This window comes from Diaporthe citri (assembly GCF_014595645.1).
Source record: "Diaporthe citri strain NFHF-8-4 chromosome Unknown scaffold_4, whole genome shotgun sequence".
In the NCBI taxonomy this organism is placed as follows: Eukaryota; Fungi; Ascomycota; class Sordariomycetes; order Diaporthales; family Diaporthaceae; genus Diaporthe; species Diaporthe citri.
Genome location: NW_025064849.1, coordinates 4,803,210 through 4,829,296, shown reverse-complemented (window position 1 = coordinate 4,829,296; position 26,087 = coordinate 4,803,210). Strand labels below are relative to the sequence as shown.

General features: G+C 56.1%; 8 protein-coding genes across 8 annotated transcripts; 3 read left to right on the top strand and 5 right to left on the bottom strand.

Annotated features, from left to right (window-relative positions):
- Positions 1–526: 526 nt before the first annotated feature.
- Positions 527–1,847, top strand: INS49_010414 (uncharacterized protein; the record flags this gene model as incomplete). The annotated part of the gene is made up of 4 exons (XM_043171139.1): positions 527–817; positions 889–1,168; positions 1,252–1,305; positions 1,357–1,847. 4 exons carry the CDS (start codon positions 527–529, stop codon positions 1,845–1,847), a joined length of 1,116 nt encoding a protein of 371 aa, XP_043025704.1.
- Positions 1,848–2,254: 407 nt separating this feature from the next.
- INS49_010413 (uncharacterized protein) lies at positions 2,255–4,755 on the bottom strand (the record flags this gene model as incomplete). The annotated part of the gene is made up of 3 exons (XM_043171138.1): positions 2,255–3,617; positions 3,678–4,329; positions 4,380–4,755. 3 exons carry the CDS (start codon positions 4,753–4,755, stop codon positions 2,255–2,257), a joined length of 2,391 nt encoding a protein of 796 aa, XP_043025703.1.
- Positions 4,756–6,716: 1,961 nt separating this feature from the next.
- Positions 6,717–10,454, bottom strand: INS49_010412 (uncharacterized protein; the record flags this gene model as incomplete). The annotated part of the gene is made up of 1 exon (XM_043171137.1): positions 6,717–10,454. The coding sequence occupies one exon, from the start codon at positions 10,452–10,454 to the stop codon at positions 6,717–6,719; it is 3,738 nt and encodes a 1,245-aa protein (XP_043025702.1).
- Positions 10,455–13,709: 3,255 nt separating this feature from the next.
- Positions 13,710–15,520, top strand: INS49_010411 (uncharacterized protein; the record flags this gene model as incomplete). Its single annotated transcript, XM_043171136.1, has 2 exons — positions 13,710–14,219; positions 14,384–15,520. The coding sequence occupies 2 exons, from the start codon at positions 13,710–13,712 to the stop codon at positions 15,518–15,520; spliced, it is 1,647 nt and encodes a 548-aa protein (XP_043025701.1).
- A 34-nt stretch (positions 15,521–15,554) lies between these two features.
- INS49_010410 (uncharacterized protein) lies at positions 15,555–16,491 on the bottom strand (the record flags this gene model as incomplete). Its single annotated transcript, XM_043171135.1, has 2 exons — positions 15,555–16,037; positions 16,105–16,491. 2 exons carry the CDS (start codon positions 16,489–16,491, stop codon positions 15,555–15,557), a joined length of 870 nt encoding a protein of 289 aa, XP_043025700.1.
- Positions 16,492–16,967: 476 nt separating this feature from the next.
- On the bottom strand, positions 16,968–18,221 carry INS49_010409 (uncharacterized protein; the record flags this gene model as incomplete). The annotated part of the gene is made up of 6 exons (XM_043171134.1): positions 16,968–17,050; positions 17,076–17,154; positions 17,208–17,308; positions 17,362–17,784; positions 17,845–18,086; positions 18,160–18,221. 6 exons carry the CDS (start codon positions 18,219–18,221, stop codon positions 16,968–16,970), a joined length of 990 nt encoding a protein of 329 aa, XP_043025699.1.
- A 383-nt stretch (positions 18,222–18,604) lies between these two features.
- Positions 18,605–21,555, top strand: INS49_010408 (uncharacterized protein; the record flags this gene model as incomplete). Its single annotated transcript, XM_043171133.1, has 2 exons — positions 18,605–18,621; positions 18,678–21,555. 2 exons carry the CDS (start codon positions 18,605–18,607, stop codon positions 21,553–21,555), a joined length of 2,895 nt encoding a protein of 964 aa, XP_043025698.1.
- A 446-nt stretch (positions 21,556–22,001) lies between these two features.
- Positions 22,002–24,391, bottom strand: INS49_010407 (uncharacterized protein; the record flags this gene model as incomplete). Its single annotated transcript, XM_043171132.1, has 8 exons — positions 22,002–22,292; positions 22,354–23,051; positions 23,190–23,374; positions 23,555–23,894; positions 23,945–23,965; positions 24,019–24,038; positions 24,122–24,190; positions 24,249–24,391. 8 exons carry the CDS (start codon positions 24,389–24,391, stop codon positions 22,002–22,004), a joined length of 1,767 nt encoding a protein of 588 aa, XP_043025697.1.
- Positions 24,392–26,087: the final 1,696 nt, after the last annotated feature.

The following is a 26,087-nucleotide window of genomic DNA, read 5'->3' as shown; positions in this document are numbered from 1 at the left end:
ACCTACTTGGCTCGTGCGTGTGTACGTACCACATGGCTGGCACGTGAGAATGGGACTGATAAGATAAGATCGCTACCATTACATCATTGGAAACAAGGCACATCGTTAGAGTAAGACTACCTAGGTACTGACTATCTGGGTACCTAGGCACCTGCAGTACAGCGATATTTCCTAGCACGCATGGCATTCAGCTCGAATCAATACGCAGGAGAAGGGACCTGGTGCAAAAAAAAAAAAAAGATATCAATAGTCAATAACGCAGATTCTTTGAAAACGGATTGGGTATTGACTGAAAGCGGAAGACTGGGCAAGTACTCCTGCATGGTGAAGTCGTGCACAGGGTACCTGCGCCAACGGCTCTTATGTAAGCTGGCTCTGGTAGCTCAGGCCCTCGGCATACTGCGCCGTCGCCCAGTTCGACACCTCCAAGACACGACCGACAACTTGACGTCGCCCACAACCAGCTCAGCTTGGAGGCGATTCAGGCACAGGCACAGGCACAGGCAAACCCCAAGTACCTCTCAACATGGCGGATCCAGCCGTCAAGCCTGACCCGGCTGTCAAGCAAGACCCGGACGCCCTCCAGGGCGGATCCCCTATGGCCATTGATGCCTACGAGGACGACGTCGGCGACCTGGATCTCGACTTCTACGCCCCAAGGGACCCAGATGGCAACCCGTCCGCCCAGGACAACCTCTTCATGGCTCGCGTACCCACTTACGTCTGGTCTGCTTGGGACAAGATTGACGACGACACCCCAATCGAGATCGGAAGGCTCCGCGCCTGGAGCGAGCCGGACAAGAAGGGCACACCCAAGGTGCGTCTCCGTCCCCTCTTCACACGCCTGCGCAGTTTGGCCGCTGACCAGTGTCTCTGCCCCCTTCATAGAGGAAGATGAGGCTCCTGCTGAAGAGCAACGTCTCCGCGCATCAAGGCCTACCACGCGAGTACGACCTGGATGACACCAACCAAGCAGTCAAGAACACCTTCATCTTCACCGAGTCGGACATCGAGGGCTTCAAGAACAAGAACAAGTTGCGCAAGGACGCTGCCGATCAGCACATTCCCTCCTACCTCCTGCGGGCCAAGGTAGAGAAGCCGCCTCAGCAGAGTTCTCGTGGCGGACGTGGACGACGAGGAAGGGATACTTTCAGACAAGTCATCCCCAGTACGTTCTTGGCTCCTGGGGACCATGAATCATCTGACCCGGGTTCCTAAGCAACGAATCGAATCACGCTAATCAAATGACAGAGAAAACCGCCATCTACGGGCGCGTCTCACAGGAAGTCAACATGAACCCGATTGGTATGTGCTGGTCGCTGGCACGAGACGCGCAGAATCTAATCCTACGCATAGATAACCCAGAGACCGCCTACCTCATGGCCGTCCGCGCGCAGGAGCAGGTGACGCCCAAGAACACCACTCAGATCATCGACCGCTTCACCGTCACACACAACGTCGTCCAGGTCGGAACGGGCCAAGCCGCTAAGGCATTCGAGAGCTTCATCAAGGACTCGCGCACGCAGACCAAGAAGGCCAAGGCCGAGGCCAAGACCGCACGTATGCCCGAGAACGAGCTCCTCGACAAGATCTTCCAGTGTTTCCGACAGTACAACTACTGGTCGCTCAAGGCGCTTCGCTCTGCTATACCTCAGCCCGAGGTGTACCTTCGGTCCACCTTGGAGAAGGTGGCCGATTTGCACAAGAGCGGACGCTTCGCCAACAACTGGAGCTTGAAGGCGGAGCATCAAGATATCGGCGCACAGGCTGTGGCGGAGACAGCACCCACCGTGAACTTCGCCGACGAGTCCGAGGATGAGGAGATGGAGGACGTTCAGATCCAGTGAGCCTCTTTGTTTTTGGCTGGACCGAACAGAGGTCGCGCCGTCAACAGAGGGCCTCACCTTGTGGCGAGGCAGGTCGAGCAGAGGGAGGGGGGGGGGTTCGATGTTGGCAATCGTGCTCCACAGTGTGCTGCCGGAGTCTCATGCGAGGGAAACGCAGGTGTGTGGGTTCGGGTCGCCTCTTTTTATTTCCAGGGCGTTTTCGGGAGCAAATGGCTTTACTTGCATGGACAGGACGTTACTAATTCAACTTGATATGATACCCTCGGCCCGTCAGGGCTTGAAATGCGGTTTGCAGTGGGATCCCGCCCTCGTGCATGTTCAGAACTCGGGGTCAACTTGTATTCGCCTCCAAGCCCAATTGGGCCAGCGGCCCCTTCAGAATCCTACCCAGACGGGAGTGGTTGATACTATTGCTCATCCGCAGTGCGGTCCAGATCATCCAGTGTGCCTAGCTTGCCAGCCTGCTCCTCCTCCATGATGCTGGTCGTATCTTCAACGTCCCCCACGAGCCTGACAAGCATCGCCTCTATCCGCGCGTTGCTATCTTCCAACGCCTCCAGCCGCGTCGTCAGGTCGCTCATCTCCTCGCTGTCGTTGAAGATGCCCTGCAACTCCTGCCGTAGCCCCGGGAATGGCGCCATGCTGTCCCTTCTGCTGAGCACCTTGCCCGTCGCAGGCGACTTGGGCGTCTGCCGACCGTCGGAGGCGGTGGGAGTCACCCCGAGCTGGTCGCCGGCGTCTTTTGTGCCGGCGTTGCCGTCCCTCTCGTGTGCGTGTTTGGTCTTGTACTGCTTGATCATGTTTTGCAGGTTGGTCGAGTCCGCAGTGTTGTTTCTCTGGAACTGCCGGCGGATCATGTGGCGCGTCAGGTCGTCGTCGACAGAGATGGCATCCTCGACCTCATCCGGAGGCGAGACGCCGAACACGGCGTGGATATCACCGTGCGTCGTGATGCGCCACTTCTCCCAGAACCAGTGGTACCTCCTGTCGGGCAAATTCTCTACACCAGGTCGCTTGTTTGGTGCCGACACAGGCCACAGGACACGCCGCTCAACGGCCGCGATGATGAGGAGCAGGGGGAGGTTCAGGAGTCGAACGGCGGCAACATGGATCTTGTGGAACCATCGGGGGCTCACGACAAACTTCAGCGGAACCAGGATGAAGAGAGCGAGAATGTTGAAGGGTGGTTGATAAGCGAAGATGGCGTCGCTCTTGACGCCCTCCAGAGTCTGGACAGCATGGCGGTACTGGACCTCGGCGGTCGCGTTAGACACGATGGTGCTAAAGGTATTTGAGAGCATGGACACGAGGATTGTGAGAAAGAGGGTGTTTCCTAGAAAGGCAAAGGTGACCATGAGGCACGGGCCCAGTATCTGGTGGAACTCGGGTGCCTTTTGGATGCCGGTTCCGTCCAGGCCAAACCAGATCCAAAGCAGCCACTTGCTGACGGTGATGGTCGAGTGGTCTCCGTCGCCGAGCCAGATCAGTGACATGAGGAATCCGGCGAAACACCAAGCGGCAAGGGCTGTCAGCGTGGTGAAGTCGGCCATCATGGCCCTGAGGGAGACGAAGAGCAGGTTGTTTGAGAGAAGATTGAAGGCGAGACGGGGGATAAGCACCGGAGCACCCATTGCGAGGACGTCGAGTGCCTGCTGGTCTGTGTCGTCGCTGTCGGTCCGCCAGCCCTGGATGCGCAGCACAAGGTAGATCCAGAAGATGACGGCAAAGGTGACGTCCAGGAAGCTCCACAGGTTTTGGGTGTAGACCTGCCTGCGCCGAGCTCGTCAGTCGGGAAGCCCGTGAAACGGATGAAAGGAGGGGACAACTTACCACCCATGCTCCAGTATCGTGGCGAAATTGTCAAGAACCCATCCAAATGAGTAGACTGAGAACATGACTTCGAATATAGAGAAAGTGGTGGGGTCCCTCTCGGCCATAAACAGGACGTAGAGGACCAACAATATGATGAACTGCATGATCTCGAGTATGTTCCTCGTCCTGGGGACGATCAAGCGGTACTGGTTCAGCAGCGATGACGCCCTGGGGTCGTACAGACTTATCGGCTTCTGCTTGTACCGATCCGGGATGATATCCACGAAGCTGCTTGGCGTGTATATCACGCGGCCCTCGTAGATGGCGTCAATGACCTTTTGGCACGAGGTCGAGCTGAGGAACAGCTTGCTCTCGCTCAGGATGGCAACCTCGAGGGCGGGCAGGGTGGTGTGGTAGCCGAAGGAGGCAGACGTGGAGGCCTCACGGCGGATGTCCTCGGGGGCGTTCTGAAAAGGCGAGAAGCCGGCGACAAGAATATGAGCGAGGACGAGCAGCCCCTCGGTGCCCTCATTGTCCTCGTTGAAGCGCCGGAGGATGCGAGTGGCGACAAGCTCGCACAGGATAGCACGGGTGTAGTTTACATTTTGCCTGTTATGCAGATGGGACTGCTCGTGCAGAAACTGTGTGCGGTTCACAAGGAGGCAGTAGACTAGACGGCATCAGCATCGTAGGAGGAGGCGGGCAGGGGGACAGGCTCACCAATGGAGATGTCATCAAGGTCATACAGCTTATCGACCAAGGGCCGTATGACAGAGATGTTGATCCTCACATCCCTCAGCTGCTCCAGGCTCATGTAGTCCTCGACAATGGAGATTACGTCTCTCCTGATGCGGTGGATGTTGGTGTAGACGGGCAGGTGAGAGTGTGGGTTGGGCACGCAAGAGAAGACTGGCTCGCTGTCTGGCTCATGGCTCACGTGTCTCCTCAGCAGCGGCCTCCGTTCTGGCTCCTGAATCTGCAGGTGGCGGTTGCTACGAGAGTACGAGGTCCGGGCATGGCTATGTTGTTGTTGTTGTTGTTGTCGTCGATGTTGGTCTTGGTCCTGGCTCTGGCCGTTCTGGGCCTGGGCCGACATTTTGTGTGGACGGAGCCAATGGTCGAAGCCAAGGGGGAAGTGGGTTCCGTCCAACACCGCGCTCCAACAGATTCGAGGGCCTCCCGAGCAACACCGATTCTGTGCCCAGATGGGTGCTCGAGGGCCGTGATACAGGTGACCAGGCGTAACCTCGTTGATCCAGTCAGGATCGCGTGCACTCCGACCGCCCGCGTGGCTGACGATGCGACGTCGAGTCGAATTGGACCGGCACTGGTCAACAAACAAGCTCCTCGGCGCGGTATAAGCAGCGCTGTAGCCGTGGCCGTGGTTGCGGTAGAGCCTCTTATCTGTACCTGGGTATGTGGTGGAAGGAGCTGGGCCGGTACTGTATAAAGGGCGGTAAAGATATTCTGACTCGGTGGCGGTTTGACACTTTGACACATGCACCCAGCCTGCCAGCACTTCGAGAACTAGCTTGACGTGTGGGGTTTTGGACAGCGACGATGGCCAACTAGGCCTGGCCGTGCTTCCTGGTCTTGTGCTGGATGAATTGTGTCGCGTCCGGTCGCGTTGGTTTGGGAAAAGCCGAGTCGAGTCGCCTTGGCCGCCTCAATTCAATCAAGCCTTTTTTTCTTCCCTCCATCAAGCGGCCGCCCCTCCCTCCATTCAAAACGTCCCTTCCCCCAACGCACCTTCCCGCTCACCCCCATCTGGTTTTACTCGACCCAAATGACGCAAACATGCAGGGAGCCCTCTGTCACACAGACGCTGCCGTGGCCGCTAATCGACGATCTGCCGCTGCTTCTGCTACGCGCATATCTACATCTATTCTGGGCACAGTATCACAGGTCTATGTGCCTCCCTACTGCCCGCAGGTGCTTACTACCTAGGTATATTGCTTTGTATCCGACCAGACTACATTGGTAAGTGTATTCTCATCTGCCTAGAGCCTTTCTATAGTGGTAGTCCAGTCCGATCGATAACTGCCTACTACATATTCCCTACACGGTCCTCGAGGCACATGTCACAATTCACATATCCAAGCGTGTCACTGGCCGGAAACCAATGCTGTCCGTGTCTGCATGTGTCTCAAGATCAAAGGGCTTCTCTGTCATCATTAGGTGCGCACTATGCTATCGAGTCCCATCAATTGTCGCCGTGCTGCCCTGCCTTGCCTTGCCCGATGAAGCTCGCCTTCAGAGAGGCCGGCTAGGCTGGCCCTGCCCAGTCTCGGTCGCAACCCAGATCTGACATCTGAAAGCCACCTTGCCACCTTACTCATACCCCGACTGGTATCATACAAATGAAAGAGGCCCTTCCTGCCGAGGGGTGGCCTCCCCAAGATTCATGTCGGAAAGAAAAGAAGAAAAGGCTATTGTACATGCTTTAGAACATAAACATTACAATGTGGTATCTCTCTCTCTCCCCCTCTCTGTCCGTACCCCAAGCATCTCAAAACGATGACCAAGAATATGAGGAACCTCAGGAAACAATGCGAACATAAGAAGAAAAAAGGAGGTAGAAGAGAAAAAGAGGCCGTGCTACTTGTTCATCGTTGAGGCCAGCAATCCGCCTGCTTCTCCCCGTCCCATGCCACCGCCTTTCGCCCTCTCCCCGGGCCTGAAGCATCAATCGCTTCAGACCTTGCGCGAGCCTCGTCTCAGTGAATGCCCACGGCATCCGCTCCAATCTTCGAAAATTGTCTTCCTTCAGCAGACTCAGGGGTTGCTGGCTCAGTCGTCGCTGCCATGCACCATGCAGAATGAGCTGTTCTGCGACCTGGTGGCCTTCGTCCTTTTGGGAGACATGCGGTAAATGCCTAACCTGTAACGCCGTTGCTAACTGCATAATCCCACACAGTATTAATTGAATTCCACATCGAACGCCGACACAATGCCTTCTTTTGTTGGTTTCTTCGCGACTCGCATTTCCCGCGGGGTATTTGACCATCTTCAATCTCAGCATCTTCCTCCACCACCTCGCCGTTGTCCTTCCTTCTCTCACACATGTGGTGCTCCAGGCCGTCCTTTGCCTAACGACTCAAGCAGCTCGTGGGGAGGGATTCTTTGCATGCCACTGCCACGGTCAAACATGGACGTCGGTGCTGGCTGGTACCCCTCGCGCTTCTTCCTCAGTCGTTCCATGGCCATACCAGCAACGACGATGAGAAGGGTCAGCCCGAGGGCGATTGCTAGCCCGATGAGAACGATGGCGTATATTGGTAAATTGCCACCTGATTCGCCCCCGAAGAAATCCTTCTTCTCGACAAAGACCCGGGAGATGGTACCCGCGGTGTTTCCTGCCTTCGTAGTCAGGGCGAAGGGTGTCAATGCAGTCCCGTTGAACAAGGCAGCACTCGCGCTGCCGAAGCCCGGGATCACGATGTGCCCAGTCAGCATCAGGGACATCTTCTCGTTGAGTAGGTCCGAGGAGCCCTTCGTCTCAGTCAGGGAAAATATCTGTAGTGATCGGATATCTGTTCCGGCTTCGAACGGCTGGCCAGCAGATTTCCAGTTAGACCCGTCGTATTTCATGAGATAGATGGACCCATTCGTCGCCGTGCCGGTAACCCACACCTGCTCGCCCTTTGAGGAGCCGGAGACGACAAAATCCACCGGTCCAGGAAGTTCAGTGCCGCCGGGATAATTATCCCATGACTGAGCACCTGAGGTATAAGAGACCAGAAAGCTCGTCGACCCATTCACAGTGAAGTTTCCTCCTGCGACGAGATTCTTGTCAGTCACCCATGCCATGGTCTTGGCTTCTCCCATCAAGTTGTTGCCCGGACGACTCCATTGGGAGGAGGAAGGGCTAAATGAGCAGACTGCTGGACAGCCCAGGGAGCCGGCCGAGGTGAATGATCCGCCGACAAATACATCGGCGCTGTTTGGGCGAACGGCGATGGTGCTGACCGTAGCGCTGCCGCCTTCCAACGCCGGAGGTTGCGAGCCGTAATCATTGGCGCTGAGGTCAAATGATACCAAGCCACTAACATTGGTCCCGCTGACGAGGCCGGTCACATTGCCACCAGCAAAGAGCCTGGAGCCTTGAATGGCGACCGCAACGAATGTCGAGTCTTGGGAGATGCCAGAGGCGAAGCCAGTGACGGTGGCGTTGTCGTCATCAGTGTTGTTCACAATGGCGACATTGTGGATAGTGGAACCATTGCTTCCCGTAAGAGTGAACCGTCCTGCAAGAACAGTGATATTGAGGTCGTCCGTGTTCAAGAAGGCTGCGTCGATGACCCCAGACGCACTGCCGTTGAGTGTGTCCCGCTGTGCCGTAGAAGGGGTGGAAGGTGTTGAGTCGGGCTGGATACGAGCACCAAAGTCTTCGAGGACGAAGTCAGGTTCCGATCCGCTCAGACCGGCCGCTCCCACGGCTCCAAGGGTTGAAGATATGACCGTGCCAGCATACAGCGGGTCGCTTCCGGTCACATCGAGAACGGAGGTGGTCAGCATGCCGTCCAGATATTCCACAGGCACGTCCAGGTTCACCAGCCAATTCCCCCGAGTTGGTACCCAGACCCCAAAGCCGTTGGCAAACACATCCTGGTTGCTTTCGAACGCGTTGAGCTGGCTGAAGTTCCCGGTGAAGCTAACGACCTCCTCCGTGGTGCCGGAGATATTCATCGTCAGTGCAACCACCGTTGACACTGGGCCGTTGACGCCAGCGCCTAGAGCACTCCAAACATTGGTCGAGGTATCAAAGACCGCGACGTTGGCAAGACCGGATGCGCCATTGCTCTGGGTGTTGTTGAAGGACCCTCCCACAAAGAGTTTGGTGCCATTGACATGCAAAGAAGCGACATTTCCGTTGAGACCACCATCGAGGGCCCGCACCGAGGAATCCTGACGATCCACAGAAACAATATTGTTGGAACCCGAAGAGGTGAAATTGCCTCCGATGAAAGTAACGGTCCCTGAAGTCGCCAGCGCATTGACAGCAGATCCAGTGGAGAAATTCATGCCGAGTTTGTCGAAGACTGAGTTCTGAAAATCGGATGAGTTGAAGTTAGTGACAGACGGGTCGTATTCAAACAACCCGTTTAGGCCCCCAGTCGTGTTGTACATGACGAAACCGACCCTTTGAGCTACAACGGTCTGCTGGGATAGAGTCTGGCCGCCCGCAGGGGTCAAGGTTACGGCGGGCCGGAACGAGTCAGACGTCGCGTCCACGTATCCATAATAGATGGGGTCGTACTTGTCGAAGTTGTTCGTTTGAAATAGTGAGGTGCCGATCGTGCCATTGGTGCCCGTGGGTGACATGGTGCCACTGAGGCGGACTTGGCCACGGGAGTCACACGTGTTGTCTTGCAGGCAACCTGGTGTGTACATGTTGACGGTGTAGTAGCCAGACTCCCTTATGTCCGGGAGGAAGACAACAGAAGCCGAGTCTGTGGTGATGGGACTCGAGAGGTCGGCTGTCAGGTACCGGGAGTTGTTGGCAAATGACGAGGAAACAGCCCAGGGGCCGGTCTGGGTGGCATTGGACGCGGTGGAGATGCCCGCACAGGTTGGCTCGTTGAAGTCACTGACGGCGAACGCAAAGATGTCATCTTGAAACAGCTCAATGCCGTTCAGCCCACCGCCACTTCCGTACCAGTCCGAGATGTCGATTCGGAACGCGTTCATTCCTATGACGTCGACGAAATGGAACTCCTGAAAGGTAATGTCGCTATTGCTGCTCAGTGGACACTCGCTGGTGCAGGTGAGGTTCTGCTTCGTTTCGGGATCGATGTAGCTGAGGTTCATGATGCCATTGATGGGCAGGGCCGTGAAGCGCCATGTCTTTGTGCCTCGCCCATCTTGGTGTGTGTTGTACAGGCGCAGCTTTGTCGGCCGGTAGCCGAAACCCATGTTCGCCTGCCAGAACCCAGGAGTGTTGTCCGCAAGCAGCCATGTGTTGCCCGCTCCGTCATCGCCACTGGTCTTGCAAACGATGTTGCTAGGCTCGCTGAAGCCGTCGGTCGTCGTCGAGCCTCCAGAGGACAGGTCTGCTGTGGAAAGGTTGATGACCTGCTCGTCTGGCGTACTAGGCGTGCTCGCATTTCCCAGTCCGGAGAAGCTGCCGCCGAAGATGATGTGGCCGTTTGAGGCCTTGGTGATGGACAGGACGGGGCCATTGAAGCCGGCAAAGGGCAAGGCTGAAAAGCCGGCCTCGGTGCCTCTCCACGAGACGGCGTTTGTAGAATTCTCGATGCCCATGAAGTTGCCCCCGACGTAGACCGTGTCATTGTCACAGAGGACCGCGTTCACCGAGCCCTGTATGCCGGGCAGCTGTCTGACTTCAGTTGTGTTGGGGTTGAAGAGGGCGATGCCGGTGGATTCTCGGTCGCCGAGGCTGGTAAAGTTCCCAGCTATGACGACGCCCTGCGCGACTCCGTCGGTGACATAGGAACACATAGATTGGATGGAGGCGTCGGCCTGGACGACGGTGGTGAGAACGCCATTGGGCAGTCGAGCCAGCAGGCCCTCGCTGCCATTTGTTCTGAAGGGGTCCTCGTCCTGGCCCTCGAACTGGTAGAGGGATATGCCCGCGAAGTCCCCGGCGAAGCCAACCCTGCCAAGTGTTGAAATGTCCACGTCGAGGAAGGAATCTGGCACGGAGGTAAAATTAATAGCGCGCGACGTCGGTATTGACGCGAGCGAAGAGACAGTAAGAAACGATTTGAGTAATGCAGAAGCACCCGTCCTTGGTTGCCGGGCGACACGGCGCCGTGAGAGGAGGGACCTCATGGCGCGAGTCACCCAGGTGGATGAGAAACGGCCCGTCGGATTATGGAGTGGATTGGTGCCGGTATTGCAGGTTGCGAAGTTGATGTGCTACGCGTGATCCATCTCTCAGGGACAAAAAGAAAGGTAGCAGGGTCGCGAGGGCTCGGTTGCGGGTGAAGACTTCGGTGGCGCGGATCGCGTGGTCTGGCAGCCGTGAGGCGGTCGGAGAAATGGCACGAGGCGGTGATGATGAAACGAGCGTGTGTTGAATACTGATACAGAAGAAAAGATGATCAAGTCGAGAAATTGATGGCGACGGCAGCGACGATGTCGTCCTCGCTGCGGTGTGTACCACGGCGAACCGAAATTGTCGTCGAAAAACTGTGGTGGCCGAGCCGAATGGGAATGGACAAGGCGAGAAGAGGGTGGCCGGGTAAAAAGAACGCAACCGGCTTTGATAGGCCAAGGGGACGACACACCCGGTGGACGAGGGTGATACGATGCGGTCGAGTACCGTCGTGTGTCGTGTCGGGTCGTGTCGGCTGCGTTAGTCGCGGTGGTGGTGGTGGTAGTAGTGGGAGTAGTAGTGTGAGCGAGTGGGATTTGATGGTCAGGAGGTGGTCTCGTTCGTGTGGTACAGGTGGGTCCTGCAGGTCAGGACATTGGAGGTACCACAGGAGGTAGTCAGGTACGAAAGCAGCCCGGCAAAGCTAAACCGCCTTGGTCGGTTGCGGGTCAGGGACAAAGCCAAGGCACGCCTGGGAGTAGCAGCAGGAGGAGGAGGAGGAGCAAGGAGCAGCAGCAGAGTGGGAGGGATCGGGAGAAATGGGCAGGAAGGGGGCTCCCAATCAGCCTCCAGCAGATAAGAAACAGAGGAAAAAGCTTGGCAGGATGGATCTCTTCTCTCCTTCTCTTGCTCCCTCACAATCGCTCAATCGCCCAATCTCTCCGTCTCTGTCTGTTTTCCGGATCTCTCTCTCTCTCTGTCTGCAACTTGTCACTGCTGCTGTGTCAAGCAAGAGTCAAGACGAAGACGAGATTGGGGCTGTGGCTTGGTCGGGTGGTGCAGGGAACCCAAGGTTACCAAATGCCCATCTTTTAATTTGCGAAGGGGCCACGGTAGGGGGATGGCAGGGGATGGTCGAGTTGGACACGGCGAATGGCAGCAGTTCCTCTGTTCCTGCAGCGGTGGGGCCCGGGACCCACAGACAAGGGTGGGGGCACAAGTGAGTCTGGCAGCCAGTCAGCCAGTCGGGACCACGTATCCTGGTACTGTGTAGGTAGTTCCGTCGTGTGTAGTTCCGTCGCCCCGGGGTACTCATGTGTGTCCATGCAGTACCCGTGTACGCTCATGCTCAGTCTGCTGTTACCGCAGCACGGCTGCAGTGCTGCACGCCTCCTTTTACTCCTTCCCGTCCAAGTACATACCCAAGATAGGTAGCAGGCTAAGACTCCCCAGCTACTTCAAAACACCAGTGCAACACAACAAACAGCAACTGACTCTCGCCTCCGTCTAGGGGCACGGTATGTGCGTGGTAGTGATGATTGAGATCTGATCAACTTTCTGTACATCGGAGATCTAATTCCCCTAGCCATGGGCCGTAGGCAGGCATGTGCTGTGTTATTCATGGTCATACGGCACATCATATGGTTCAATACCGGGTCAGGTCTGTTGTGAAGGTGATAGCAACAGCAATAGCAGAGAGGATATAACAAACCATCCAGACTTTATTAAACACCCTCCTTTGTTTCCCGTGCCACCATCTTGTACCTGGCGTCCCGGCACGCCATCCAAGATGATCGAGCCCCTGCGACAACGTCCGCGATAACATGGATCCGACGCTGCTGTGTCTACTGCGCTGCGACTGTAGGCCGCTGGGAGCCACATGGTACTTCTAAGCGAAAGCATGAGATGCAATGCCACAGTAGGTCAAATGGGGACATTACAGACAACAGACAAGGGCCGAAAGCCTGGGTGAACCTGCGTGAACCATTGCCTGCAGGGAACCCTGAAAGTTTCAATGTGCACTGCGTTGCGACCAACCAACGGAACGGAGCTTCGGAAGTCCCTACTGTGTACGCATGGCTGCTGTGTGGTATTCTACACCGTTCAGGTGTCTCAGAAGAATCAGAGGCTGCAGTGCTCCCCTGATGCCGCCCACTATCTCTCTCTCTCCAACCGAGCAGTATTGCAGACTACCTGTCTACCTAAGGTGGTAAATGTTTCCAACAACACCAACAAGAAGAAGAAGACGGGCTTTTTGGCTCTTCGCCTGATCTTTCGACCGGGCCGTGCCTTGGCCTCTCGCCCGCTCGCCATCCCATCTCTCCTATCATTAGTCTACGGTAGCCCACACGCCCAAGTCCGCGCGGCACTCGTGGCCATCCTGGGATGAAGTCGCTAGCCTGACTTGGTGCACAGCCATGGCAATCTGGGCTCGTCCTTGCACGAATGCATGCTGGGCTACAAGCACCGTACGCAGTAGAATACAGTCATGTGTCAGTTGCCGCCCATCTACTCGCCTCATGAGTAAGAAGTTTCCTGCCCGGAAATCCCGGCCCCCGTCTGCATTCAGTGACCCCTCGACGGAACCAGGCACTCATCCACAGGCACGGCACGGCGTCGAGACACATTCTTGTGTCCTTAACCTTCGCTAGTCGTGCAAGCAAAGCGGCAGAGACAGGGGCAGACCAGAATATCCTGGACGGTCCGGGACGATCAGGCGACCGAGCCAGAGTAAGTCCACGTTGGGTCGGCTGCGAATGCCGTGGCATGGCGTGGGCATGGATCTGGATCTGATTCTCTCGGACTGAGCGCAGCAATTAATGCCGTGATTCGGTCCTGCGCCGGGCAGACACCAAGCACCAACCCTGAGCAGGCCGGGCCCTTCCTGTTCGGCCCCGGGGCTGCTGTGCCTCCTGGATACTGCGGTACGCGGCAGACGGTAGCGGTTTTAGAGACCATTCTTCGTAAGCAGCGCCATGTCACCAAATCGACTAGTCTGCGGCCGGCCACAACCGTACTGCAGCCCGTACCATGCCCTTGACGTCTCCGGCTGGACCACGCCGTACATCATCATGGTGATGTGAAAATAACTTATAGGAGGATATGTATGCGTGTGCTTGTGCGTGTGTGTGTGCGTCACTTATTCATGTTCGCGTGATGTCATCCTAGGCCCACCACAACTGGGCCCTCGGGGAGCTTTCTTTCTCTCTCCCACACCGAGGGAGGCCGGATCGCATACAATAGTATCATCCAACCCCAGCCCGCGCAGTATGGACCCGTTGGCTGCCCTTCCCGCCGAGATAGTGCTGCGCATCCTAGAGTTCGCATCCATCGGCAGCATCGCAGCCCTGACCAGGACCAGCACATCGTGGCAGGCCTTCATCGATCATATACATCAAGATGCCATCTATGCCGCCCACCTCCCACGCGTCTCGCCCGCGACCACACCACACGAGTACATGGGCGCCTTGAAGGCCTTCCGCCCCGACTCTGTCTCCCGCGGCGTCAAGTCATGGAAAGAAGCCTGCCGGCGGCGCTGTCTCCTCCAGGACGCTTGGAACTCCCCAGACCCCATGCCCGTCGCATCCGTGATCCAGATTGGCATCCATCCAGTCTGGCGTTTCAAGCCCGACTTTGATCGTAGGCTCATTATGTCGACGAGTCAAGCAGGTGGTGTCAACGTGATCGATATGGACACGGGCGACCTCCTCTGGTCCCTGGGACGCCATGAGGTGCGGCCGTTTGCTCATCTGGAGTACCAGAATGGCACGGCTGTCTGGGTATGTTGCTGATCCTACCTCCTATGGGATATCCTCCCATTTCCCATAGAATAACTTCCTATGGGGTAATCTCCTATGGGATATCCTCCCACCTCTTTAGGATGACCTCTTTCTACACTCTACCTTGTTGGTCCCGGAGTTGCTGACGTGGGCATCGCACACAGGACCGTTTCGGCAACGCGCTGGAGGTGTGGAAGACCGACCTGCCTGACTGTGGGAGAGGAGAGTTCCGCCGTGTAGCCCTACTGCATCATGACACCGAGACGCGAGGTTTTCAACTGTCATACGATACGCTCTGCGTAGTTTCTACCGAGGGAGAGGGCTTCGTGTACGATGTCCCTGCAGCATGCCCCGAAACACCAGTGTCGCTGCGGACCCATCTGTGGATCGCACACGGCGCTATTGGCCACCTGGATCAAGCCCAACAGGCCGTCATGTACTCTATGGGGCCAGACGGCTACCACTTCCATGACAAGACGTCAGGCGAGCTGCTTGGCACCGTCCGACCACGGAGTGTTAGCCAGGTTCAAGTATACCACGTCGCACACCCTGACACGTTTGCGTCTGACGCCAGCAACATCGTTGACATTATCGGCGGCTTTGGCGGCATACTCTCAACGCAGACCGGGCTGCCGTTTGGGCCCCAGAATAACGCCGAAAGACTGACACCCATGACGGTCGGGCGGGGCCGACTGACCTTGGATCAGCGCCACGCGAACCCGGAGGAAGAAGAGGCACTTCATATTATACCTTCGCTCGATGAAGACGAGTGGGGCGCGGGCATGCTAAATGGGAACACAATGGTTGGCGTGTCCCGTGGCGGCCGGCTGCTGGTTTGCTGGGATTGGCATCGAGCCCTCCACCGCCCACAAGACCTGGCTCTGATTGCGGCCATTGTGGAGTGTGAGCCGAGCGGCGAGAGGAGCTTCGACCTGGGGGGCTGGCTGTCTATCCATGAGACTGTTGGTGGTAAGCGCGTGCTATTCGAGGTCAAGGAGAGAATCTATGTGCTCTCTCTCGGCGACGAGGGGAAATTTGAGTTGGGCAGACCAGCCTTCGCAGTAGCACAGAGTATTGCGCCACAGATCACGGTCCCGGTCAGTTTTATGGCCCTTTACGACGACTGCTTCATGAGCACCTTCACGACACTGGGCATGGAGCTGGAGGACGACGGTGACGAAGTGTCAGAGGAACAGCTGGAGCCTCCGCGCAGAGAGAGATATTTCCCAACGAAGGCGGTCAGGGTGATGTGCCTCGCACCTGATGTGGGTGGGCACTCCTCGCATAGCACCGAGGCGTAGGGGTAGACCTAGCAAAGTCCGTTCCTCCAAGGACTCACTTAGCCTCGCCATTCTCAGCCTTTCCCGACTCCCTCATCCTGTCCTTGAACTGCCTCGGCGTCTCAAACGGCTCCTCACTCTTGCCCTCGGGCTTGCCCAGCCCAAACCAGCCCTTGTTCTTCCCTGCCAGGGCGCTCCACAGCCCCAGGTTTTTTTTCTTGGCCTCGGCCTCGGCGTCTCTGTACCTCCTCTCCATAGCCTCTCCACCAAACTCGACGCCGGTCTTGGCCTCGTATGTCGTCGCGAGCCCGCGACGGAGCATTTCCAGTCCTATGTCCCGGCGGAAGCACAGGAAGCGGCGCAGGTAGATTGTGGCCACGACGCGCTCATACTGGTCGCGCTTGTACACCTGTGCGCGAACATAGCGGTTGAGTATGGACGTTTGGAGCCACTGGAGTGCTTCGGAGGCGTATGGCTGCGCGGGACGGCCAAAGTGGGCGCCTTCGGGGGCGTCGATGCCGGCGAGTCGGATGGGAATCTGAATTGGAAGATGAGAGTCAGCACCAGGTGGCAAGGAAGGGTATTGGCTCCCGGCCGATACGCACAGTCTGTCCCTTCAGCTTTTTCTTGTCAGTGGGAACAGGTCTCAGCCAACCCCAGCCCGCCAGTCGCCCGCCGGGCGTGTGATACAAATGGAAGCCGTCGCCATCGCCCACACTCGTGACTCGTCCAAACAAGGTCCTCTTGTGGTAGTGGTGCGGCAGCACGTAGTTGACGCTGGGTATGCGTCGCAAATAGGTCCTGTAAAGCTTCAGGCCGCCGAGGAGCACCGTCGTGATCACGAAAGCCGGAATCCACGTCCTCGGGTCTTTGTAGTAATCCCAGTCCTTGACGTCCAGTGATTCGTTCCAGCTGACGGTGCTAACACCTGATCCTGGCGATTTGCCCTCTTTGTCCCTGCTGGAGGGAGAGGACGACCAGGGCCATGGCATCTTGCTGTTATTTGTCGGGCACAAGCAGACTGTGCTGGCGGATGAACTTCGGGCTGGTGCAGTCGACTCCAGAATTTGGCGCTGTAGGTCTAGCTCCAGGGTTTCGTACCAGCAGGGGGGCCAGCGGGGTTGGAATGGGGGCCGTTGATTGACGTTATTAGCGTTCGAGCAGTAACAGATACTCGGTCTTCCGTCGGCAGTTGCCCGCCAAACAAGCACGACTTCAACCAGGTTCGGTGTAGGAAACTACCAGGTATTGTCTTTCAGTATTTCGAATTTCGCGCCATTCATACTCTTTGTCTACGGGCTTCTGAATACGGACCAGTCACAAATAGCACCGCCTTCTGCTCCCCTCCCAGTCAGTCTCCTGCCCTCCAAAAGCCCAATTAGCAACGTGACCACGACGCCGATTTTCCCATGCCTTTTAAGACATCGAAAGAATGCTCCTCTTTGAGGTATCCCTAGAAGTGGCTGTCTCAAGCGCCTTGGACTTTGAAAGTCCGTCCACTGGCCGTCTTGCGCTCCTTTTCCTCGCTGTCGGGCCTCGCTCTTCGGAGCACTGTGTATCGTTAGTATCACTGCACTGCTCAGGGCCACGGTGGAGGTGTTCTTGCCTTGGAGGAAGTCCGCCGTGCGCCGTCGCATCCTCGAGTGAATATATGCCTGCGGTGTGTCAGAAATAATGCCATTGGCCCACAGGGACGATATGTGCTCACCTTGGAGGCTTTGATGTGATAGTGGAAGTAGTCACGGAACGTTTGGATGTGCGAGATGACCTCCGGCATGCGCTGCGGTGTCAGGTGTCGAGGAAACAAGACTAGGCCCAGTCAGTCGAATCTTCCAAGGAGCGACCGGGGAGGCTCAGCCTACCAAATGTCACATAGCCTATCTCACCAGTGCTGGAGTTCTGCACCCCCGGCACGCCTTGCAGCTCCAGGGGCGGGTCCGTACGGAACAGCACCTGTGGCGCGTTCTGGATAGCCCGCCGTCTGGCATCCACAAACTCCTGGATGAACACCTTCCCAAACACGCGATCTGTTTCCTCCCTGAAGATGGTGCTGAAGATGACGGTGACTCTGTCGTGGCTCGCCTTTACGTAGATGGCTTCCTCCTCGCGATAGTGGATCGACATGACCTCTCCGCCCTCCCGAACACCTTGCGGGGCCTCCTCGGACGTGAACTTGGATGCTTCCTCCTTCAGCTTGTAATGCTCTTCGTAGGCGTGCTCGAACGGCGCAGCCATGGCGTTGCGCTTCAGCAGGGATATCTTCTTCACAAGCTCGTCTCTCGCCTCTGCGTCCCAACAGTCAGACTTGTGTCAGGCTTTCTATAGCATGTCTCCATTCAACGTACCCTTTTCAGCCGGTATGTTCTCAAGGTCGACGGTGACGGAGAAGTCGTAGCCAGGCTCAGGAGGGACAACGTATTCGCCATACTCGCGGTTGAGGACCTGCTCGGCACCGTACTTGACGAGGTCTCGCCAGCATTTTATCTGGATCGACACCTGGATCTTGGTCTTGGCGTCGGGAGTCGAGATGTGGAAGATGACGCCGTCGAAGTCGGATACAGTTTGATCGATATTGACGGGGGCGGCCCTGGAGGGGGAGGACAAGGTCAGCATCTGGCGGTGGTGACGGCACATGGTTACAGGGCAGCAACACGCCTTACCCAGAGAACCGCTCCGTCAGGACTGATTGGATCAGCACATTCTGGTAGTCGAGGAGAAGCATCGTGGCAATTGCTTCTCGTCTCCGTTTCCCCGCGGTGTAATAGACGATGGAAAGGCAATGCAATGTCGAGTCGAGTCGAGTGAACAGGGCCGTTGACTGTGCCCGAGCTGCAGCTGCCTCCTGTCCAGGTCAGTGGGGCTTATACGCTGGCGACCTTGCGGTATGATGTACTGGTGTGTCTGCCCCTGACGGTGGGACGAGTTATGTAATGGGGACCGAGAGAGGGTGGGGGAGGCTGTGCTATCGATAAGGAGACCCCTGCAAAAAAGTACCGACCCTGGGTGGTCCAGAGGCTTTGTCGAACTTTTTGTCCGACAAGATCAATTACCGACGCCAAAGAGTACGCATGGTACGAGAGGAACTCTGCCTGCTCTCCTGCCAACATGGTCAAGTCCTATCTGTGTGTAATTTCTGAGAAACCACAAATTCCTATTACTCTGCTAACCATGCCCGCAGGAAATACGAGCACTCCAAGTCGTTCGGCCTGATCACGTCGAGCTCGTCCAACATCCTCTGGACCAACAGCCACGGGACTGCGACTGGGGCAGGCCAAGCCGTTGTTGCTGCCAACGAGGAGGTAATATGCTGGGATATCAAGAAGGGCGAGCTCCTGTCTCGGTGGCGCGATGAAAACTGCAAGGCACAGGTCACTGCCCTTGCGCAGAGCAAGACCAACAACGATGTATTTGCGGTCGGATACGAAGACGGCAGTATTCGCCTCTGGGACAGCAAGATCTCCACAACCATTGTCAATTTCAACGGCCACAAGTCCGCCATCACCATGCTGGCATTCGACAAGTCCGGCGTCCGCCTGGCCAGCGGTTCCAAAGACACAGACGTGATCGTCTGGGACTTGGTCGCGGAGGTTGGTCAGTACAAGCTCCGGGGCCACAAAGACCAAGTGACGGGACTACGATTCATCGAGCCGGCCCTCCAAGCGGAGGATGAAGTTACGCACCAGGCTATGCAGCTGGATGGGGAGGAACAAGGAGAGGGCTTTCTCCTAACGACAGGCAAGGACTCTCTGATCAAGCTCTGGGACCTATCATCGCGGCACTGTGTCGAGACACATGTTGCGCAGACCAATGGAGAGTGCTGGGCTCTCGGGGTGTCTCCTGACATGAATGGATGCATCACGGCAGGTAATGACGGCGAACTCAAGGTCTGGTCAATAAACATAGTGGGCATCCCCGCGGCCGCTCGCCAGGTGGACGTGCAGAACATGCAGTTCCTCCAGGAGCGTGGAACACTCTTCAGAAACAGCAAAGACAGGGCCATCGAGGTTTCATTCCACCCGCGACGCGACTACTTTGCTGTACATGGGGTTGAGAAATCTGTGGAGATATGGCGGCTGAAGTCTGATGCTGAGGTCAAAAAGAGTCTGGCTAGGAAGAAGAGGAGGCGGCGGGAAAAACTCGGCTCTGGAAAGAAAAGCAAAGATACCACAGATATCGAGATGGCAGACGACGAAGAACAAGGGGACGAAAACACCCAACCAGAACTGTCCGATCTTTTCGCCCAGCATGTTGTCATCAGGACAACAGGCAAGGTGCGGTCGGTTCACTGGGCGACGAATCACGGGCACAAGCAGTTGCAATTGTTGGTATCAACAACGAACAACCAGCTTGAGCTGTACGACATCACGGCGAAAGAGAGACAGAGCAAGAAGAAAGACGACGTGACAGACTACACGAAATCCCTTGCAGTGGACCTCCCTGGACACAGGGCTGATATCCGCGCCGTGTCTCTGAGCTCCGACGACAAAATGCTTGCATCTGCAGCTAATGGCAGCCTGAAAATCTGGAATGTCAAGACGCGGACATGCATTCGGACCTTCGAATGCGGGTATGCTCTCTGCTGCTCATTCCTGCCAGGCGACAAGGTCGTCGTTGTAGGCACCAAGAGCGGTGAGATCGAGTTGTTTGACGTCGTGTCAGCATCCCTCATTGACAGCGTATCGGCCCACGATGGGGCAATCTGGTCTCTGCACGTGCATCCGGACGGCCGTTCTGTCGTCACCGGGAGTGCGGACAAGACGATCAAGTTTTGGGACTTCAAGATTGTGCAGGAGCAGGTCTTGGGAACCGCCAGGACGACCCCAAAACTGAAGCTTGTTCAGTCCAGAGTCCTCAAGGTTGCAGATGATATTTTGAGCTTGAAGTTCTCCCCCGACGCCAAGCTCCTCGCTGTCGCTCTACTGGATAACACGGTCAAGGTGTTTTTCACCGACTCACTAAAGCTCTACCTCAACCTCTACGGTCACAAGCTCCCGGTCTTGAGCATGGACATCTCGTACGACAGCAAGCTTATCGTCACCAGCTCAGCAGACAAGAATGTTAGGATTTGGGGCCTGGACTTCGGAGACTGTCACAAAGCACTCTTTGCCCACCAGGACAGCATTCTGCAGGTCGCTTTCGTGCCTCACAACTCTGACGGGAACGGACACCACTTCTTCAGCACTAGCAAGGACCGCAGCATCAAGTATTGGGATGCCGACAAATTCGAGCAGATCCAGAGGATAGACGGCCACCACGGAGAGATCTGGGCGCTTGCTGTCAGCCACAGCGGCAACTCCATTGTCAGTGCCAGTCACGATAAGAGTATCCGTGTCTGGGAGGAGACAGACGAGCAAATCTTCCTCGAAGAAGAGCGGGAGAGAGAGATCGAGGAGCTGTACGAAAGCACGCTGACGACGTCTCTCGAGAACGACGCAGACCCTGAGCAACCAAATGGCGAAGTGGCTGCTGCCAGCAAACAGACGGTGGAGACACTCATGGCGGGCGAAAGGATCGTTGAAGCACTTGAACTCGGTATGGAAGATCTCAATGTGGTGAAAGAATGGGAGGAGACGAGGGCTGGCAACCCGAATGTTGCGCCACCACAGCGAAACCCGATCTTCATGGCACTGGGCGGCATCAGTGCAGAAGTCTATGTCATGAACACACTCCAGCGGGTCAAGGCTTCAGCGCTGCACGATGCCCTGCTCGTTCTGCCATTTTCCACGGTTCCTCTGTTGTTCACCTTCATCAACCTTTTCGCGGCGCGGTCCATGAACATTCCTCTGACCTGTCGGATCTTGTTTTTCATGCTCAAGACGCACCACAAGCAGATTGTGGCCAGCAAGACGATGAGGGTCATGCTAGATGGTATACGGATGAATTTGAGGCAGACGTTGAAGAGGCAGAAGGATGAACTGGGCTACAACATCGCCGCTTTGAAAGTGGTCGGGATGCAGATCCAGGAGAAGAGTATCAAGAGCTATGTCGATGACAATTGGGAAGCCGACGAGGAAGGGCGAAGTACCAGGAAACGAGCCTTCCTTCATGTCTCATAAGAGAACGAGCAGTCACGCCGCTCAGAAAACAGGAGTGGATAGGGTGATGGCTGTTGGAATTAGATGCTGGGCTACTGACGACGGCTTCGAGATCCGAAAGCTGGAGGATCACGCCGTCCAATGTGTGTCTTGATAATTAGTTCTGGTGGATGTCTGACAGACCGCCGTTACAAGAGAAAGAACAGAATATCAGAGTACGCAATACTCACGTCCTGGCCAGGAATAAACTGCGGTATGTGCAAGTCATCAGTGTAACCAATGTCCAACGACAGCAGACACAGCTTACGGAAAGGAAGCCAATCACCCTATCAAGATGTCATCTCAACCGATTACTACATGACAAGCTACCAAGGTGTCTCGCACGTAACGATAGCACAGGAGGTTATAATCTAGGTACGCAGGTACGATCCCCCCCGCTACCGCCGCCACCACACCCGCCACATAGTCTAATGCGACCAGGGTCTTGCCTTGAAGCGAGGCGCCTCTTCCGGCTTGCCCTCGTGTGGCCAATCGACCTCGTCGGGGTTGAGATACCACGAGGGGTCGCCCTCGGTTTCGGTCACGCTCCAGCCATTGCCTAGCCATCTCAAACTGTTGCCTGTAGTGTCGGCGCTCTCGTAACTGAAATCCTCCCAACGCGGCGACATGAGCGAGTCTAGAGCGTGCAGTGTCGAGCCTGGCCAAAGTCCGATGATCCAGTCGCCCTTACCACCATCACTTCGATACCATGATTTGCACTTGGTGAGTGGTGTGGTGTTAGCCAACGCTTCTCTCAACACTGGACTCCGCGATACTTACGTTGTCTAAATATACCGTGTCTGCGAAGTAGGCCCCGACGTACTGTTGGAAGTCCCTGACCCTTTCCGTTTTGGGCTCTATGGTGGCATAGTCCTCTTTCTGCATCTTGCGCAGTATCTTGACGCAATAATCACACTCGCTCTCCAGGATCTTGGTGAGGGACCCAAAGCCAATGGCGCTGTTCGGTCCAAACATCATGAGGTAGTTTGGAAACCCGTCCACCATCACGCTGAGGTAGCTCTCCGGGTGTGGGCTCCAACGTTGTGCAAGAGTCACACCGTCCCGACCCACGACCTCAAAGGGGGGTGGCGCACTCGTCCTGAAGCCCGTGGCACAGGCTAGCGCATCGACTTGGACCTCGCTACCGCTGGCAAGCTTGACCCCCGTCTCGGTGACCTCGGTGATGGTCTCGTTGGTGACGTGAACATTATCTTGAGACAGGGCTTCGAGATAGCCTTTCCCCGGGGTCAGGCGTCGACATCCAGGGGCAAAGGTCGGGATGATAACGTCAAAGAGCTCGGGCTTCTTGGCGAGCTTCTCCCTCATCGACGCCGTAAAAGCCTTGATGAGCTGTTTCTGCATTTCCGAGCCGTGAATAGTACCCTCGTGGATGACGTTGCCACCATCCTCAATGACCTTCCTGAACCGAAGGTACTCCTCCGGGTTCGACGCGAGGGCTTCGCGCTTTTCAGGCGTCACTACACTCAACAGCAGTCAGGCGGTCAGTAAACAAGTTCGTTGATATATGCATACGTATATAATATAAACGTGTGATATCCGGGGGGGGGTGGTGGTTTCAGAGCTAACGGCATGCCAGGAGAAGGGTTCAGACTTACATCCTTCGGCATCAAGACCCAGTGCTGCCATCGCAGAGTCGCCGAATGCGTTTGATGATATCCAGGTAGGCGAGCGCATAAACACTGTCATGCTGACCCCTTCAACGGGTTGCAGGCTCGGTACAATCTGTATGGAACTAGAGCCGTTCCCGATAACGCCGACCCGCTTGTTCCGGAAGTCGTACCTTAATCTCGTCAGCTCTCAGAGCCCGGCGAAGCAGAATGTAAGGCCACTAGGGATGCATGTACATATAGCATGTACATATAGCATGTACACAACAAGTCCAGTGGGTGAGGTGTTGGTGTGGGTGTGTGTACGTGTGTGTGTGTATGTGCAGCACATCACAGATCGCACTTTTACTCACTCCTCGTCCCACTCAGCCGAGTGCAGCAGCTTGCCTCGAAACGTCCCAAGCCCGGGTACCTGTGGCCAAGCCACCTCGTTCAGTTGGCCCCGAGCCGTGATGACAAAGTCAATGTCATGCTCCTCGAACGTCTCGCCAGTGTCGGCTTTCTGGACCTGAACAGCCCACTTCTTGGTCTCGGCGTTCCACGCACATCGGACTACCTTGTGCTGGGTCTTGATGAAGCGCACCGCGCCAAACTTTTCTGCGACGCCCTGCAGGTAGTTCTGGATCTCTCGCCCAGGGGCGTACAGAGACGACCAGTGGGGGTTGGGCGCGAACGTGTATTGGTAGGAATGAGCTTGTTTTCGTTAAATCATGCGTTCAAACAGTGGACGGGTAGCAGCTTACATGGGATATCGCAAGCCAAACCTCCACCACAAATCATGTCAGCCACGAAAATATTGCTGGAATATGGCTCTTACCCGGGTATTTGTTGAGCCACCTGTTCAGTGTCAGCAACTGGTTCTGGAACGTCCTCGCTCGCCAAAATGTGCTCCTATTTGTCCTGGGTGGAGGGGGGCCTACCATACACCCCCAATGCCCTCGTTCTTTTCGTATACCACAAGATCGATGTTTCTGAGTCGCTCGGGTATCCTGCTGACGGCATCAGACGTGTGCACTTTGGGACTGGCTCCGGGGAGAGGTCGCTGACCTGATGGCCGCACAGATCCCAGAGAACCCAGCGCCGACCACCCGAACTTTGAGCCGCCTTAGGTTCTCGACTGGCTCTTCTTTCAGAGTAAAACCAGTGGTGCCATTGGTGGTGTTTCCACTCGAGCCATTTGAATGGGCCATCTCGTCGGCGCTTTATTAAGACGTTGTCTCTGGATAAGCTGGTTGGGCTGAATGTTGCTTCACTGTGAGCTCGATGGCAACGCGTGTGCGATGAATAGCTTCAATCTGCAGCAGGAAGCAGAGCGAAGCACCTGGTTTTATAGCCGTGTCAGTGTGGCCGTTTTATGGCGGGTGATTTGAGCCCCGTGGTCTGTATCCTTCTTCCTCACGCCCCCGGGCCCACGTCACCATCCGCTGGTCACTCCCGAGCGGAAATCGCCGCGCCCCAAGTTCGCTTCGCAGTATGACAAGTCTCTCACTAAGCCGTCTCAAGGCCCCCTGCCCTCAGGAATGCTTCCGATCCGGGCCATGGCCGTCCGTCCTGCCGTCCTGTCCCCTGGCCCCATGACGCCTGCAACCCCATGGGCGGCGCGGGGAAGGTGCGGAGATCTCGCCTGCGTCGGCAAAGACCACTTCGACCCTTCCTGGGTCGCTAGGCATGACTTTATTCCAGAATCTAGGATACTCTCCTCTGGGATGAGCTACTTTCAGATGGCTTTGAAACGAATGGTCTAGTCACCGAGACGAAGTACTCGTGCTCCCGGAGGAGGATTTGGTCACTGGGGGCGTGGGTGTATTTTCCAAGTCTAAGCTAACTACTCGTCCCGGAGGAGGAGTCTATCTACCCGGTGGACGCACGGACCGCCCCACAACTTCCTCTGGGACCTCTGGGATAATCTCCTCTAGGCTCACTTCCTCTGGGATAACCTCCGGTGAAATTTAGGATGACCTGCCCTAGTATAACACCTAATGGCCACGACCTGTTGTAGGAACGTCTCCTTTCGGCTTCTCTTGGTCTCTTCTGGGATACTATACTGCGGGATCGGAAGACGTGCCCTACGATAACGACCTCACATTCGGTGCTGCAGTATGATCAATTCTTCCCTTGTCGATCATCCTCTCATGCAGGTCCGAACGATGTGCTTGTCCCAAGTCTCGCCAGCCTGTATCCAGAGCTCATACCTACGATAGTGATAACATATGTGATGTGCCACCGGGAACACACGGCAAACGCAATTGCTGGTTGAGCCCCCTTCCAACGAGATTGATAGAGATTGTCTTGGGGTACCTCCTCTGCTACCCTCGATCGTGAGATGACTTGCCCTGTAGCGGTCTGTTTCAGATGGTATCCTGGCAGGCTATTTGGCTTGGGTAATTGCCTTCTACAATGAATCATAACAACCTGGTTGAGCCCTTTCCAAAGGCACTCGAGAACCCGAACATGTCAACTGGGTTGCCAAATTGTTCCCAATATAGACAGTTGCCCTCGCAAGATCCCCTCCGTCTCCGATGCGCGTGTGTTGCACTCAGTGTCTGGTTTCCGGATAGCGTGCTGCCTACATGGAATGAAAGGAGGGGATGTGTGTCATTTATTGTGCTCTTAGCTCAGCCGAAGCCAGGAAGACGACATCGCTCTGGCGGAAGCTTTTGGAGTTGGAGAGCTGTGTGGAGTCCACAACGTCGGTTCGAGAGAATTGCACTTGCTCCTCCACGTAATCTGGGCAGGCAGGCCTTGTGTAATGTCGGTTAATTATTTCTTTCGACGCATGAGCTAGATCATCACCGGTTCACGCAGATAGATGGGGCCCCAGAGCACTTGGTTTTGACTCTCAAGATCTTCGAATTGACTATTGCACAGGGTGTCCGGTCTTTCTAG